Below are 16,402 nucleotides of genomic sequence, written 5' to 3'. Positions count from 1 at the left end.
ATGACCAGCAGCCTGGGGACTCAAGGGTGAACTATACCTAGCCAGGTAACAGTTAGCCAATAGAAATGCAGATAGGGATTTTCAAACTGAGACAAAGGAATTTTTGTTTTTTCCCTCCCTTGTCCCTGAGCAGTTGCTCTCCAGATACTGAGGGGGACAGACAAAATGTCTCTCTCCAAGAAAAGACTCTTTACTATCTATCAGTAGGGTAAAGTTTAGATAAATCCATTAGGGTTTTATTGTTTTATGGTTTGGGACTGTGGATCTGATGTCTGTGCATTTAGAAATGGGGTTTCCTCTCTTTTGTAAATAAGTTTTGTTCCCCATAGGAAAATTCCCTATGAGTTTATTAATTGGTGGCTCTTATCATCTAGCCCATCCAATTATGCTTGTAACAGGAGTATTGTGGTGATAATTAACCTGCTATTGGTTAATTTTTGTTTTACTTTAGGGCTGAGATTTCCCAAGTGATTTTCTTACCATTACTTGGGTGATGGCTGCGGAATTTTATCCCCAAAATCTAGGTTTTTAAGATTTTGGGTGAAAGCTTTATACCAAAGCCAGGAAAGATAAGGTTTGGGGTACTTTTGTAGGCCCCTACTTCTGCATTCATTGTGCCAGAGTGGGGAATCAGTCTTGACAGTAGGTTTCTGGTATAAGATGGTAGAAATGTGGTTGTCGTGTAATTGTACTGCAGTGTCAAGGAAGTGGATCTCTTGTGATCCAGGCTAAGGTTGATGATGGGGTGGAAGTTGTTGAAATCCCTGTGAAATTCTTCAAGGGTCTCCTTTCCATGAGTCTATATGATGAAAATGTCGTCAGTACAGCGTAAGTAGAGTAAGGGTGCTAGGGAGTGAGATCTAAGGAAACGTTGTTCATTGTCAGCCATAAAGATGTTGGCATAATGTAGGGCCATATGGGTGCCCATAGCTGTGCTGCTGAATTGAAGATATAAATTGTCTACAAATTGGAAATAGTTGTGGGTGAGGACAAAGTCGCAGAGCTCTGTAGCCACATGTGCAGTGGCGTCATCAGGGATAGTGTTCCTGACAGCCTGTAGTCCATCTTCATGTGGAATGTTGGTGTAAAAAGCTTTTAGGGAAGTTAAATTTAGATTAATTGGGTAATTGAATAGTTAGTTGATGCAATTTGCATCGACTATTCGATTAGTCAATAAAGGCACCTCCACCTTTGAAGTGTAGCAATAGCTATACCTCAAAGGTGAAAATGCTGTGAGGAGCATGGGACCAAGCAGTCCCCTAATGGCGCTGTGCTCCCTGTGGCTTTTCAAGGCGGCAGCACTACATGGAGTCCAGAGTCAGATGAGGACTTTGAGCCCCTGCAGCACTGCCACTTTGAAATGCCATGAGGACTCTCCAGGTGGCCCCAGGTTGCATGTGACATTTCAAAGCTGCAGTTGCTGCTTTGAAACATCTCTTCCTCTCCTCCCCACTCCTGCCTCTTTCTGATAGAGGCAGCAAGGGGGAGGGAAGCAACTAGTTGACTAGGCGTTCACATCCCTAGTCAGGACTGCATCAAGAGAACTATAAAGCTGTCCTTGTTGTCTTCCTCATCAAATGTTGGGGCATATGGGCTGATGACTGTTGCATATTGGTTGTTGCTGAGCTTGAGCTGAACATAAGAACAGCCATACTGGGTCAGACCGAAGGTCCATCTTGCCAAGTATCCCATCTTCTGATAGTGGTCAATGCCAGATGCCCCAGGGGCAGTGAACAGAAACAGTGATCATCAAGTGATCCTTCTGCTGTCATCCATTTCCATCCAAGCTCTAACACAGGCTATGTACACCATTCTTACCTATCCTGCCTAATAGCCATTGATAAATCTAACCTCCATGAATTTATGTGGTTCATTTTTGAAACCTGTTAAAGTCCACAAGATACTTGTTAAGCCCCACAGGAAGCTCTAAAGTCTGACTGGCAATCTTATTTTTTATGTCAAAGCCAATCCTATGAATGTTTCTCTTCGGGTGCTTTTCCTTTCCAAAAGAATGTATAGCCATCTACATCCTCTTTTAATTGGCCCTCATCAGCCTGGCTGGTCTCATTGGAGCTGCAATGTCAGTGATGAGTCTTGCAAGTTCTTTGGCATTATGACAATTCTTCTTTCTTGGCACTAGCTGTGTTGAGCATCCATAGAGGTGTGGACATTCTAGGTGGTGATATGCATTGTCTTTTATTTCCTGTTTTGGCCACAGAGTTGAGCGATTCTACTGGATGTAGCCATCCAGTCAGAAGAGCATGAGACTGGTTATGTTTGGAGAACAGTTTTTAATACCCTACCCATTTGGACTTAACAAAGGGTGTCCTAAAAAGGCCTATTTAGTCACAGCCACTGCTGCAAAAATGTACTTCTGTCTCATCCATGAACAAGATAGCTGTAACACAGAGTATGAAAGCTCTGGAGTATGGAGCTCTGAGGGTCTTTATCCCATGGATGCCTTTCCACAAAGTTGCGGTTCATCAGAAAGACCCACCTCCATTCAGGTGAGGGTGGAACAGAAAAAGAGAGATTGGACTCCTTACGCACAATCAGAAGGAGGATAGTGAGAGATTGCTGAGCCAGCAAAGGTGGGGGTCAGGATTTGGCATGGAGATGAAGGATAGGAAAAGAAACTGCACTGTATGTGAAGTTGTAAAATTGGCAAATGGCTTATTGTGAACAAGAAGAAAATGCTGGGAATGATAGGCAGTCTTGCTATAAATTTCCTAACCTGAATTCTAACAATGAAGTGAAGTACTAAGGTTAGTTTGTTTCCTACTGCTTGGAAGACAAACCCAGCAGAATCCACCAAATTTGTTGTACACTGGCAGAGATTACAATCTATTCATAATCATGATAATAAGCACTTTCCTTCATTAACTTTGCCCCATGTAGAGTTGCTCCTAAAATGGAATGCACACCATTTAAAATGTACAATATAGTTTCTGCCTGCTGGGAATGGCAGACATGTTGGTAAACCTTTCTACTCTGGAAAAATAGCACTGCATGTGAGGAAAATACATCATATATCAACGAGTAAGCCTATGGCACCTTAGACACTAAGCAAAATATGTAGAATCACGAACTTCCATAGGTAAAACCTACTTCATTGATGAAGTGGGTTTTACCTGCGAAAGCTCATGATTCTATATATTTTGGTTAGTCTCTAAGGGTATGTCTACACTACAGCACTAATTCGAACTAACTTAATTCGAAATAGTTAATTCAAACTAAGCTAATTTGAATTAGTGCATCTAGACATAAAAACTAGTTTGAATTAGCATTTTGCTAATTCGAACTAGCATTTCCACATTGAGAGGACCCTTAACCAAAGTTAAGGCTGGCCGGAAGCAGTGCCGGCAGGGCATCAGGTTAGGACTTAGAGCGTGGAGCTGTTGTCTCAGGCTAGCCGAGGGCTGTGCTTAAAGGGACCCGACCCCCACCCTGGACAGACAGTTCTCAGGGTTCCCCGCTTGCTTGTCTATCTCGATGAGGGACAGCAAAGCATTCCTGTCTTGTAGTGCCCTGAGTGCCCACACTCGGCACATCACAGCACTCGGCCACTAGCCTGGCTGCACTTGCCGCAGGCTGCTATCCGGGGGGGTTAATCAGGGGGCTGCAGGAGAGCTTCCACCCCGAGGAGCCTGCAGAGCCATCCTAGTCCTCCCCATTGGGGGCTCGTACCCCATTCCTCCCTCACCTCCTTCCACTTACCTCTCACTAGCCCCCCTTCCTGATGTAAAAAAAAAGGACACGTGTGTTCAAAAATAGAAACTCTCTTTATTTAACAAAACTGGGGGAGGGGAGATTAACCTCTGGGGAGACTGGAAAAAAGAGGTGGGAGAGGGGAAGAGAGAGGGTGAGAGAGGGGAGGGGAAAACCTGGGAGAAGGGAGCTGGAAGGGGGAAGCCAGGGGAAGAAAGAGGAGGGGAAGTTTCAACTATGGTATACCATATCCTCAGTACTGTGTACAGATGTGATCTCCTCACCCCAGAAAAGATATTTTGGCTTTGGAAAGGGTTCCGAAAAGGGCAATTAAAATGATCAGGAGTTTGGAACAGGTCCCATATGAAGAGAGGCTAAAGAGACTGGGACTCTTCAGCTTAGAAAAGAGGAGACTGAGGGGGGATATGATAGAGGTCTATAAAATCATGAGTGTTGTGGAGAGGGTGCATAAAGAAAAGTTCTTCATTAGTTCCCATAATATAAAGACTAGAGAACAGCAAATGAAATGAATGGGTAGCAGGCTTCAAACTAATAACAGAAAGTTCTTCTTCACAAAGCAAATAGTCAACCTGTGGAACTCCTTGCCGCAGGAGGCTGTGAAGGCTAGAACTATAACAGAGTTTAAAGAGCAGTTAGATAAAGTCATGGAGGTTGGGTCTATGGAGTGCTATTAGCCAGGGGGTAGGAACGGTGTCCCTAGTCTCTGTTTGTGGAAGGCTGGAGATGGATGGCACAAGACAAATAGCTTGGTCATTGACTTTGGTCCATCCCCTCAGGGGTAGCTGGTGTTGGCTGCTGTCGGCAGACAGGCTACTAGGCTAGATGGACCTTTGGTCTGACCCAGTACGGCCGTTCTTATGTTCTTATGTTCTAAGCTCAGGGCTCAGGGTCGGGGGTCTCACTGGATCACCTTGATTTTCATGAAACCTGCTCCTGGGTTTGCATGTGGCCTTTGGTGGCCAGGCTGGTAGCTATCTTGCCCTGGACGGCCGCTTTCCTGCGCCTAGAGCGGAGGTTGTGGACATTGGAGGCCTTCCCTCAAACCTGGATGAGGTCCACGATCTGCACACTAGACCAGACGGGCGTCCACCTCCTGCGGCCCTAGGCAGGCTTCTGGGAGCCACCAGCCTAGTCCCAGGAAGAGGTGGAGGGCTGGGTGGCTGCGGGTGGCTGGCTTGTGCCGTGCCAGGTGCAGGGTCTGCTGGCTGGGTGCTGGCCTTTAAGGGCTCCGGGGCCAGGAGGGGGGCAGACGAGTTTCCCTGGTTGTGCCCAGAGTGGCCACCAGGGAAAGCTGGGGAGGGCTAGCCTCCCACTAGTTCGAATTAAGTGGCTACACAGCCCTTAATTTGACCTACTTAATTCGAACTAGGCGTTAGTCCTCGTAGAATGAGGTTTACCTATTTCGAATTAAGTGCTCCACTAGTTTGAATTAAGTTCAAACTAGCGGTTTGCCTGTGTAGCGCCTATGAAAGTTAGTTCGAACTAATGGCTCTTAGTTCGAAATAACTTTGTAGTGTAGACATACCCTAAAATGCCACAGGACCACTTATTGTTTTTAAAGTTACAGACTTAGTCCATATTTACACTAGGAAACTACAGATTCGACCTTTCTGGTCCCGCACTCTCGGGACCTAACCGGTCCTGGATGATTGATTTTTTTCGACCAGGGGAGGTCATTTCAGGCTCCCGCTGCTATGTCCCCCACTGGGCTTCCTGGCTCCCTCCCCAGTCCAGCTGAGCTGTGCACTGGCTCCTGATACCCTTCCATTCCACAGCCCAGCTGAGCTGCGTGCTGGTTTCCTGCCCACCCCTGCAGCCCAGTTGAGCCACATGCTCCCTTGCAGCCCAGCTGAGCCACACACCACTTCCTAGGCCCGAACCCCCCTGTAGCGTCCTGGGAGTTTCTGGTCCTGGAACATCTATGGCCATGGTGGACCATGGATGTTGCCTCATCAGAGAATCCCGGATTTCAGAGGCGCATTCTGTATTTTGAAATAACTACATTTGACTTAACTCCCATTTTTAAAAAAAATAGAAATAGTATATCCGCACTATGGGGAAGCCTTAAAATTAGTCTGAGTCTCCATTAATGTGAATGAACTACCTCCACTTAGAGCCTCAGGAAACACCAGGGAGTAATTAGTTTAAATTATTCTGGGGAATAGTTATTTTGAAATAGTGGCACTGGAGTGTCCATGCTACTGATGTTTCAAAATAACTATTTGGAAATTATCATTAGTCCCTGAGAAAAGCAGGAGTACAGATTTTGAAATAAGCGGCCCCTTATTTCAAAATAACAGGGTTGGTAGTGTGGACATGTAACTGCCATTCAAACTGGATTTGAACCTAGGAAGCTTAGTATAGGAGCTGCTACAGCTTGAGCTATAAATCCAACTGTCTCTCAGCTTAGGCTGTAGAGCTCCCTTGTTCTTATCTCTTGCTGTAAGTGGTCTAAGTGCCACTACATGGGACAGAGAACCACACTAGGTATGTGGGTTACGGATGCGCTACTTATAAATTTTACCTAAGGAAGGTTATTTTGAAATAAAGCCCTTGTGTAGACCAGGGTTTACATGGCTATTTCTCTGAGATTTTTTTAACATCATGTATCAGTTGAGTGCTGCTTGGGATTTTTTATCCAGGAAGGCTTTTCTTAACAACTAATAATATGTTCTTGGGAAGTCAAATGTCAGAGAGATGCAATGATATGAACTGAAAAATCTACAGGAATTAAAATTAAGTTTTCAGGGTAAAGCATATGTTATGATAAAGATGCCAACCAAGATAGGGTATCTTACACTAATTAAACCTATTCAGCTCCTGTTCCAGACATTTTGAACCAAAATGAACCTCTCAAAAACTCAGTTGTCCAAATGCAAAGTAAAGAAAAATAGGGCTTCCCTTGTGTGTATGTTTTATCTATCTCTCCCTAATCTGTGGACAGTGTAAACTATGTATTGTTGTAAAAGGCAAATGCATTGTGCAAAACCATTCCTATTGACTGAATGCCAGAGAGAGAGAGAGGGGCCTTTTTTTTTTTTTTTTTTTTTTTTGCGTCTGCAACCTTAAAGTTATTTTTAAAATACTGTTAATACATTTTAAGCTTCTGGTTATTTGCCTTCCTAGGAATTGACTGGCATATTTCAGTTCCATTCTTTGAAAAATATCGTCTCCCTCTGATGGCTAATTTGACATCTATAAATTCTCTCAACTGTAAATCAACTCTCTTGCCTCTTGAAGAAAATAGTCTATCTAAGGTTCTGAATTCAAATGATGTTCAGGCTTTTTTAAAATTCATTTCTGTATACCTGGCTTCCTCTTTGATATGAATGTGATTCCACTAAGAACATAAGAATGGCCATACTGGGTCAGACCAAAGATCCATCCAGCCCAGTATCCTGTCTGTCAACAGTGGCCAATGCCAGAGGGAGTGAACTGAACAGTTAATGATCAAGCCATCTCTCTCCTGCCATCCATCTCCACCCTCTGACAAACAGAGTCTAGAGACACCATTCCTTACCCATCCTGGCTAATAGCCATTAATGGACTTAATCTCCATGAATTTATCTAGTTCTCTTTTAAACCCTGTTAAAGTCTTAGCCTTCACAACCTCTTTAGGCAAGGAGTTCCAAAGGTTGACTGTGCATTGTGTGAAGAACTTCCTTTTATTTGTTTTAAACCTGCTGCCCATTAATTTAATTTGGTGGCCCCTAGTTCTTATATTATGGGAACAAGTTAATTACTTTTCCTTATTCACTTTCTCCACACCACTCATGATTTTATATACCTCTATCATATCCCCCCTTAGTTGTCTCTTTTCCAAGTTGAAAAGTCCTAGTCTCTTTAATCTCTCCTCTCCGTTCCAAACCTCTAATCATTTTAGATGTCCTTCTATGAACTTTTTGTAATGCCAGCATATCTTTTTTGAGATGAGGAGACCACATCTGTATGCAGTATTCAAGATGTGGGCGTACCATGGATTTATATAAGGGCAATAAGATATTCTCTGTCTTATTCTCTATCTCTTTTTTATGATTCCTAACATCCTGTTGGCTTTTTTGAGTGCTGCTGCACACTGTGTGGAAGTCTTCAGAGAACTATCCATGATGACTCCAAGATCTATTTCCTGATTAGTTGTAGCTAAATTAGCCCCCATCATATTATATGTATAGTTAGGGTTATTTTTCCCAATGTGCATTACTTTACATTTATCCACATTAAATTTCATTTGCCATTTTGTTGACCAATCACTTAGTTTTGTGAGATCTGAAGCCTATAATTTAAAAAAAAATCACAATTAAAAATTCAAGAAGAAATATTTTCTGTAATTAGTAATGAATCTGTGTTTTAATTGTGGGGAAGGAGACTATAGCAAAAAGATGAGTTCAAGAAGCCACTAGATTTACTCATGGAGAAAGAATAGTACAGAGGCTAGGAAAGAGTAATAGTGAACAAAAAACAGGACTATGTAGCACTTTAAAGACTAACAAGATTGTTTATTAGGTGATGAGCTTTCGTGGGCCAGACCCACTTCCTCAGATCAAATTGTGAAAGAAAATTGGTACGACCATATATACCAAAGGGATACAATAAAAAAAATGAACACATATGAAAAGGACAAATCAAATTTCAGAACAGAAGGGGGGATGAGGCGGGGAAGCAAATGTCTGTGAGCTAATGTTATTAGAGGTGATAATTGGGGAAGCTATCTTTGTAATGGGCAAGGTAATTAGCGTCCTTGTTAAGACCTAGGTGCAAAGTGTCAAATTTAAGCATGAATGACAGTTCAGAGGATTCTCTTTCAAGTCTGGTGTTAAAAGGTCTTTGAAGCAGGATGCAGGTAATCAGGTCATTGAGACAATGCCTTTTCTGGTTAAAATGGCAAGAAACTGCTTTTTCTTTGTGATCCTGTCTAATATCTGTTTTGTGTGCATTGATTCTTTGTCGAAGTGTCTGAGATGTTTGTCCAATGTACATAGCAGATGGACATTGTCGGCGCATGATAGCATAAATTATATTTCTGGATGAGCAGGAATATGTGTTTTCGATCTTATACTCAATTGGTTAGGTCCAATAATGGTATCAGCAGAGTAAATATTTGGACAAAGCTGGCAACGGGGTTTGTTGCAAGGGAAAGTTCCAGGATTGGTGTTAGTGGGGTATGTTCTGTGGTTGTTGGTAAGAATCATCTTGAGGTTAGTTGATTGTCTATAGGAGACTATGGGTCTGTCTCTCAGAGCCTCTCGGAGTTTAGTATCCTGTTCCAATATAGGCTGTAGTTTATTGATAATGTATTGGACGGGTTTAAGTTGGGGGCTGTAGGTGATGACAAGTGGTGTTCTATTGTTGGTTTTCTTGGGTCTGTCTTGAAGTAGATGGTTTCTGGGTATTCATCTGGCTCTTTCAATTTGTTTTTTTATTTCTCTGGGTGGGTAGTTGAGGTTTATAAATGCTTGGTAGAGATCCTGACGTTTCTGGTCTCTGTCAGTGGGATTAGAGCAGATGCGATTGTATCGAAGGGCTTGGCTATAGACGATGGATCGTATGGTGTGTTCTGGATGGGAGCTGGAGGCATAAAGGTAACTGTATGAGTCAGTGGGGTTTCTGTAGAGGGTGGTGTCTAATTTACCATTGGTAATTTGTACTGTGGTGTCCAAGAAATGGATCTCTCGTGTAGAATGGTCCAGGCTGAGATTGATGGTGGGGTGTAGGTTGTTAAAATCTCTGTGTTTCTAGTGGCCAAGAAACACTGGTCATTCCACAGAGATTTTAACAACCTACTCTCCACCATCAATCTCAGCCTGGACCTTCTGTTCTGAAATTTGATTTGTCCTTTTTATATGTGTTCATTTTTTTGATTGTATCCTTTGGTATATATGGTCATGCCAATTTTCTTCCACAATTTGATCTGAGGAAGTGGGTCTGGCCCACGAAAGCTCATCACCTAATAAACCATCTTGTTAGTCTTTAAAGTGCTACATAGTCCTGTTTTTTTGTTTCAGCTAGACCAGGCTAACGCGGTTACATATCTATTAGTAATAGGGAAGATGTGGTTAGCAATTTTTAAGGAAATTGAACTGGATGATAGCCGATACTTGCAAATTGCAGCAAGTCATTCTCTGATAAATTTTGAAAGAAATACTGAAATATCCCCATGCAGCTACATCAGTTAACATGGGAAATGATGTTTTAAATCTTGCGTGAAATATTTTTTGATTCCAGGCTTCAGTAAAAAAACAAAAACGAAAAAGAAAAAACAAAAAATCTTTTTCCATTGCATGATTACAGTCACATTTTAAGTCTGGGACAATCTCCTGACTGCACTATTGGTTTAGTCAAAATTTTCTTAAGAGACATAAGATAAATAAGGATTAATATCTCATTTATTTAATTATTATAATGCTTGTTTCAATTAATTTTGCAATATGTTTATTCTTTGTTCATAAAACATAATTGGTGCTCCCTTGAGATTATTTTAAAGTTAATTGTATTAAGTGAAATCCTATAATGACTAGCATGAAATTTAATGATAAGCAGAAGCTGAAGATTGAGGGGAAAAAAAGATGGGTTTCGTAATACATTCATTATCAACCATTATCTATTAATTCTTTAAAAAAATAATTTGTACTTTTAACATGGCAAATTATGTTATTGGACTTTTTGGTGCCAAATTCAGTTTTGTTTTGTCTTATCATTCATAAATGATCAATAAATGTTTCAGATCATTTGGGTATGGGGTTATTTCTGCAAATGTGCCTCTGACAGTGTTTACTACCCAGTGTACTGCATAATCACCTAATAAGATGATTCATATATCGAACCCTGTGACAAAGACTATGCAAAAGTCAATAGTTTCAGTTCACATGTTTTTATGCACTGATTTGGGCCTGATCTTACTTCCAGTGGTGTCAACCAGGAGTAACTTAATAGAATCACACTATAAAACTGGTGTTAATTGAATTAGCATCAGTTTCTGAGTTTGGTGCTCAAACTAACCCCCAAATGAAATTCAGTGGTAATCGCTGGGTGATTCTGCATGAAAACAATAACTACAATCAAGGCCCCTTGAATATATTTTCAGGTGCACTCAAAATGGTGCCCAAATTTGCATGAGATAGTTGCAAACTGTAAGAAATCTGTCAGCTTGTTAGGCCAAGTTTCAATCTTGCAACAAGATTTTTTTTCATGGTGTTAGTATCCTGTTATTGAACAGCTGCTTTGATAGTTTCTTATAAGGAAATAGACATTTTTCTAGTGCTCTCACTAGTGTCTGTCCTTTTATTTTGACAGTAGAACAGCCTCTGGCACCTAAGTCTAGGGGTCAATAATCCCACTTGACCTCAATCAAGGAAGCTCTCATCCCCATGAGTAGAAATCAAGGAACTTGGTTCTATTCAGATGGATATCATGTGGCATTCGTTTACTTTCATTCTAGTAACACTTTCCCCCTTCATCTAAGCTGTTCCTGCTCCCTCAGAGATCAAGATGCACATGTTGAAAGAATATTTCACTCACCTTATAGCTGAGAGGGCAAATTACCTCTTTGTGTTGCAATAATGGTGTAAGAGTTGTGTAGTCTATAGACTTCCCAAAGGCACTGAAGGTACCAGTTCACTGATGTTCCTATCAGCCTGAGAAGTGACAGTTTTAAAGCCAAATCTAATTCTAATTTTCTTGTATGGCAGTATGTGGGCTACAAGCTAAGTTGTCCCTCTGACCCTCATAATAATTTAAATAATGTTAATGGGCTTTAAAACTAAAGGGATAAAAAGGGAAAGCCTTTACAATCTTTGGTAGTTGACTTCACAGCACAGAATTATCACACACTGTGAAATGCATACAAAAAATCAGAAGTTAATTTATTTTTGCTCACTGAAAAAGTAGAGTAGTGAATAAAGATTAGTACATGTGGTTTTTAGGGATAAATTACAAGGAAGAATAACATTAATTCTTGTTTTTGAATATACGCATATTTATTTGTAAACATATGTGTAACTAATAAATTCACAAATCAGAAGCAATTTACAAACAGAAAAAAGAGAAATCCCCAGGACAGTATATCTGCAACAAATAAATGTGACTGGTCATTTAGTACACACTAAATATGTACTTTCTTTGGAGCTTTTTTGGGCTACCATTTTGTTGCTGTATTGGGAAAATGCAGCAAAGCGTTAGGTGCTTACTGATTTTAAGGCTATCTTTGGGCCAGATTTTGGTCTAGTTTACATGTAGTTTGATCTTCTAACTTCAGTGGATTTTTGCATAAATTGTGAGCCAACACAAAATATGACTTTTTTTTTTTGGTCTTTTGGATCAGATTGCTTAATATTTTATCATTCCTAAAAGCCCACTTTTTAAAGGTACATGCAGAACAGGAAAGTCTTTTTTTTTCAGTCATGTCACTGCGTTCCAGAAAAGTTCTTGTTTTCAAGGAGAGCCACTGAACCTAACCTGGAAAAATACAATTTTTTGTTGTACATCAGGAAAAGTCCCATCTAAGATCTTACTTGCTTACCCTGGAAAAATTGGTTTCCTTGTTGCGAGTAAATTGTAGTCAAAGCATAATATTCTCTTTGTTAATCAACCTTTAAGTTGCTTTTTGGCAGATTCCTGCTATCTATTTGTGATGTTCACTATGGATGGTAAAGGGAATTGTCTAAGTAAGAATTAGTTGGTCTTTGGCACATTGCTGAAAAAGATGAAATATTATCACCAGATCAAATAAAACAGCTAGACACAATCCAATGGTTAGAATATCCCTTTTAAGCAGTTTTATCTCGCCTTTTCTCAGCATGAAAACCTGGATGTTGAAAGAGCTATGTTTAAATGAGGAGCAGTGAGGAAACTGCAACTTTCAGAACACGTCACAGCATCTGGCTTCTTTGCAGGCTTTTGACAGCATCAGAACTGCCCGTTAGGCTGCTGAGACAGCTCTGAAAGTAACTGGCTAACCTATCCTTTTGAACGTTTTTCATGTGATTTAACTTTGAATCTGAGGAAAATTCCTCTTTAAAGGGTACCAATTAAAGATTAAATTGCTATTTTCATTAAACTATTTTTGCTCAAGAAGTTGAATATTTTCTTACAATCTAAATGAAACCTATATTTTTGTGGGGAGGAAGAAGCAGTTTTGCTAATGTTTTTAGTATGTATGTGCTGGAGAGGCTCGAAGAGAGCTGCCAGCAACTGGCGCCCTAAGCGGAATGAGCGATCGGTGCCCCCACCTCCATAGCTCTCAATGGTGTGATGTCATCATTGGGTGCCGCATTAAACGCAGCACCCTAGGCAACTGCCGAGGTTGCCTACATCCATGGGCCGCCCCTGTGTGTGTGTGTGTGTGTGCATCTCTTTTCTCATTCATATTCTCTCTTTTCTTATTTTAAAACAGTATTAGAAATAGCACTTTTTACTCACTTGATCAAGCGTCCAAGGCAGATATACCACATTCATTTATAGTCTCATATCATAGTCTGGCCCAACAATCTTATCATCTTCTCTTGATTTCTGTGCTAACAAAACAAGAATCTCTCTCTCTATATTTTTTTCTTTACTTGTTGGTTAACATTTAACAGTATCATTCCAAGTGATCAGTGTTCTTTAGATGAAAAACTATATTAGAGAAATGTTACAAAAGTTTTTCAAATATGTTATGTCATACCTTAATAGTAGTAATTCAATTCAGTGGCTTAATTATCTAAAAAGGCTATATATTTTATGGAACCGTGTACATACAGAAAAGACTTTCAGTTAACATTGGACTTTGACATCTACTAGTTTTCATACTACAGAAGGTAAAACTGACTGCAAATTAGTTATGTGTTATACCTCGTTCATAATATTTTTCAACTGATTTGTTAATACATTTGGCAGTAGCCCATCCCGTTATATTTCGCTTCCAATTTGGTAGCAATATCAAGTACTGTGTTCAGATCCCCAATGTAATGTGTAAGGATGCCATCAAACTCTTTCAATGTATATTTTCATTCTTTAGCCGTGCTTTGTACTCATTTAAAGGAATTACTCTTTAACTTGTAGAGGAAGGCTTTTAAAATGAAGTTTAGAATCTCAGGAGTCTGTCATATTCATTGGGATATATCTACACCTTAATGGGTAGGGAGTTACTCATGGAGTTCCAATTAAATCACATAGTGTACCCTATTGCACATTATTTTTCTGTGATTGCTTTTTTAATAAACAATAATTGTACAAAACTACAGTACTGTACTATAAACCAATTACACTAGTTTGAATAATTAACATACCACTGATCCACTTCCATTTATTGTGAGGTAGTTGAAATATATTTTATATTTGCTTGTTGTCTAGAAATAGCAATCTAATAGGAGCTATGCTTACATAAATGGAAAAGACTACAACATAAAACTTAGAAATGATAAATAGGATGAGCATAAGAAGAAAGAGTAAAATTATATATTGAACTTTTTCAGTTCATGAATGGCACTAAAATAATTAAGAGAAAAGAATGTATCAAATATTTTATCTTATGAGAAGAAACTTATTTTAAAAGAAAAAGAATATTTTTCATACTAAATAGCATGTACTTCCACCCTGATCCCTACTTGATTCAATTGGAATTGCTTGATTTTTTAAATAATCTGACAGTTGAGGAAGATTTCCCCTTTAGCCCAAGCAATAGGGCACTCTGATTTTTGGAGCAGGAGTAACTTAATTGTAGGCCTGTTGTGTTCGGAAGTGATAATGGGGTTTAATTCAGAGATTGACAGCCTCAGTAGCCACAGATCAGCTACAATTTGAGTGGGAGATGATAATGAAGGTGAAAACATATTAATTGCAAGCTATGAGGAAAATTCCCCTGTATTTGGAACCAAAGTAAACTTGGAAATATTCTCTGGATTTCTAGATGACTTAGACCCATGTCTAATAAGTTGTAGTGATGTGAAATACTGAATCTGTGTGACAACAAATAACTAACAAACTTACAGAGCTCTCTGTATTTTCATTCTGATTATTAATCTTTTTCTCCCTCTTGTAATTCACAGGTGTTATTTGGAAGATGGAGCTTCAAAAGGTGCCTGGCTGAACCGGTCAAGTATTATTTTTGCAGGTGGTGATAAATGGTCAGTAGATCCTCGAGTTTCAATTGCAACAGCAAATAAAAGGGAATACAGCCTCCAGATACAGGATGTAGATGTGACAGATGATGGCCCATACACTTGTTCAGTGCAGACCCAACACACTCCGAGAACAATGCAGGTGCACTTAACTGTACAAGGTATGTATTTTAACTCATTGCACAGCATTATTAGAAAAGTACTGAAACATTCCATATATTCTCCTCTTAATGTACAGTAGCCTTGTGATCAGAATGTATCTTCTAGAATTGTAGTCTAATTTTGTTATACTTATGTTTCACCATCTCTCCCATGGATTTTAGTATCCATGGAATGATTAACAAACTTTATAAAATCAAGATGTCTGCTCCAGTTAAAACAGGAATTAATTCTGGGAAGTTTGATAGCTTGTGTTGAACTTCTTTAGTCTGGCACCTCTAGGACCAAACCACAGAACTTGCTGAACCACAGGAGATCAATATTGGAGTGAGTGTGTCTCTTCATTTTTATTTCACTGAGGTGAATAAATGGAACAACGCTTGCAATAGTGCTTAATAATGTACGACTGAACTGATACACTATATAAGGCTATGCCTAGCCAAGGCTTATCAGCTCTCTTCATAACAAAGTGTTACTGTTCTTACACAAGTGTACTACATTGGCACAAGAAAATAAGTAGATAAAACATAAAAAGCATGCTTATGCTTAGCAGCATTATTAGCACTTACTCTACTTGCTGGTCTCTTAGAAGATATCTAGAGGTAATTTAGAAGTTAATAACAGCACAGAACCTTGAAAGGCAGGACTGGGGGCTGGAAACAAACTTTACAGGTCTGTGGGAGACTTTGCCACATGAATGATAAATGGGCATCCTGCTAACTAAAATCATGCTGGACCATGCATGTTGCCAGACCAGAGAGTGCTGAACTAAAGAGATTCAACCTGTACAATTAATCAGACTCAGTGATTACAGTGGTCCTTTCTGGCCTTATACTCTATGAATTTTTCAGCACAGCTCAGGCAAAGTCCTCAGTTCTGTTGCCTTCTATAGGCAGATAGTTAACTATCCACTTCTATTTAGTTCCCTTTTAAATGCAAGCCACCATCATGAGAATGTATGTGCCCTAAAAGATGGGCATTTGAGCATATTTTAGTCAATCGCTTATATTGCCACTGCATAGACCTCATATATTGTGATCTTTTCAGCCAAGTAGAAGAATTGTTAATTTTTTAAATGTTACATTCCTTAATTATTGTGCTCATCTTCTTGTGAACGATATATTAGTTTTAATGCTGACTGAACAATCTTGCTTTTCTCTCAGTACATTTGCATTTGGAAAGTAAAGTACATCAGGAAGCTACTGTATGAGATAGAGATTTATGCAGTATACGTTGGAGTTCTTACGGCCAGATTATCACCAGATTGATGCCAAAATCAGCTTTGTTTCATGCCTGCATAAATGGCAGTTATATCAAGCCATTGTTCAAGAGATGTTTTATACAAAAGTAAGGTCCATAGTTATACATGACTTCACCATTTAGTTCTTCCTTCTCCTTTGCCCATTTAGACTTGTGCAAAA

General features: G+C 39.7%; 1 protein-coding gene and 1 long non-coding RNA gene across 5 annotated transcripts in view; one reads left to right on the top strand and one right to left on the bottom strand.

The window, feature by feature from the left end:
* NEGR1 (neuronal growth regulator 1) overlaps positions 1-16,402 on the top strand; it is a 694,269-nt gene that overhangs the window by 300,539 nt on the left and 377,328 nt on the right. For all 4 annotated transcript variants that reach the window (XM_006121060.4, XM_006121061.4, XM_075936237.1 and 1 more), the window contains exon 3: positions 14,751-14,983. In XM_006121060.4, coding sequence (XP_006121122.1) covers positions 14,751-14,983 — 233 coding nt within the window. The remainder of the gene's footprint in view (positions 1-14,750; positions 14,984-16,402) is intronic.
* Positions 1-16,402, bottom strand: part of LOC142830564 (uncharacterized) — a 217,308-nt gene that overhangs the window by 49,688 nt on the left and 151,218 nt on the right. The gene's annotated exons all lie outside the window — the stretch shown is intronic.

The sequence above is a fragment of the Pelodiscus sinensis genome, chromosome 9 (genome assembly GCF_049634645.1).
Source record: "Pelodiscus sinensis isolate JC-2024 chromosome 9, ASM4963464v1, whole genome shotgun sequence".
In the NCBI taxonomy this organism is placed as follows: Eukaryota; Metazoa; Chordata; order Testudines; family Trionychidae; genus Pelodiscus; species Pelodiscus sinensis.
Note: the sequence above shows the minus strand (reverse complement) of the source record. Positions and strands in the feature narration are given on the sequence as shown.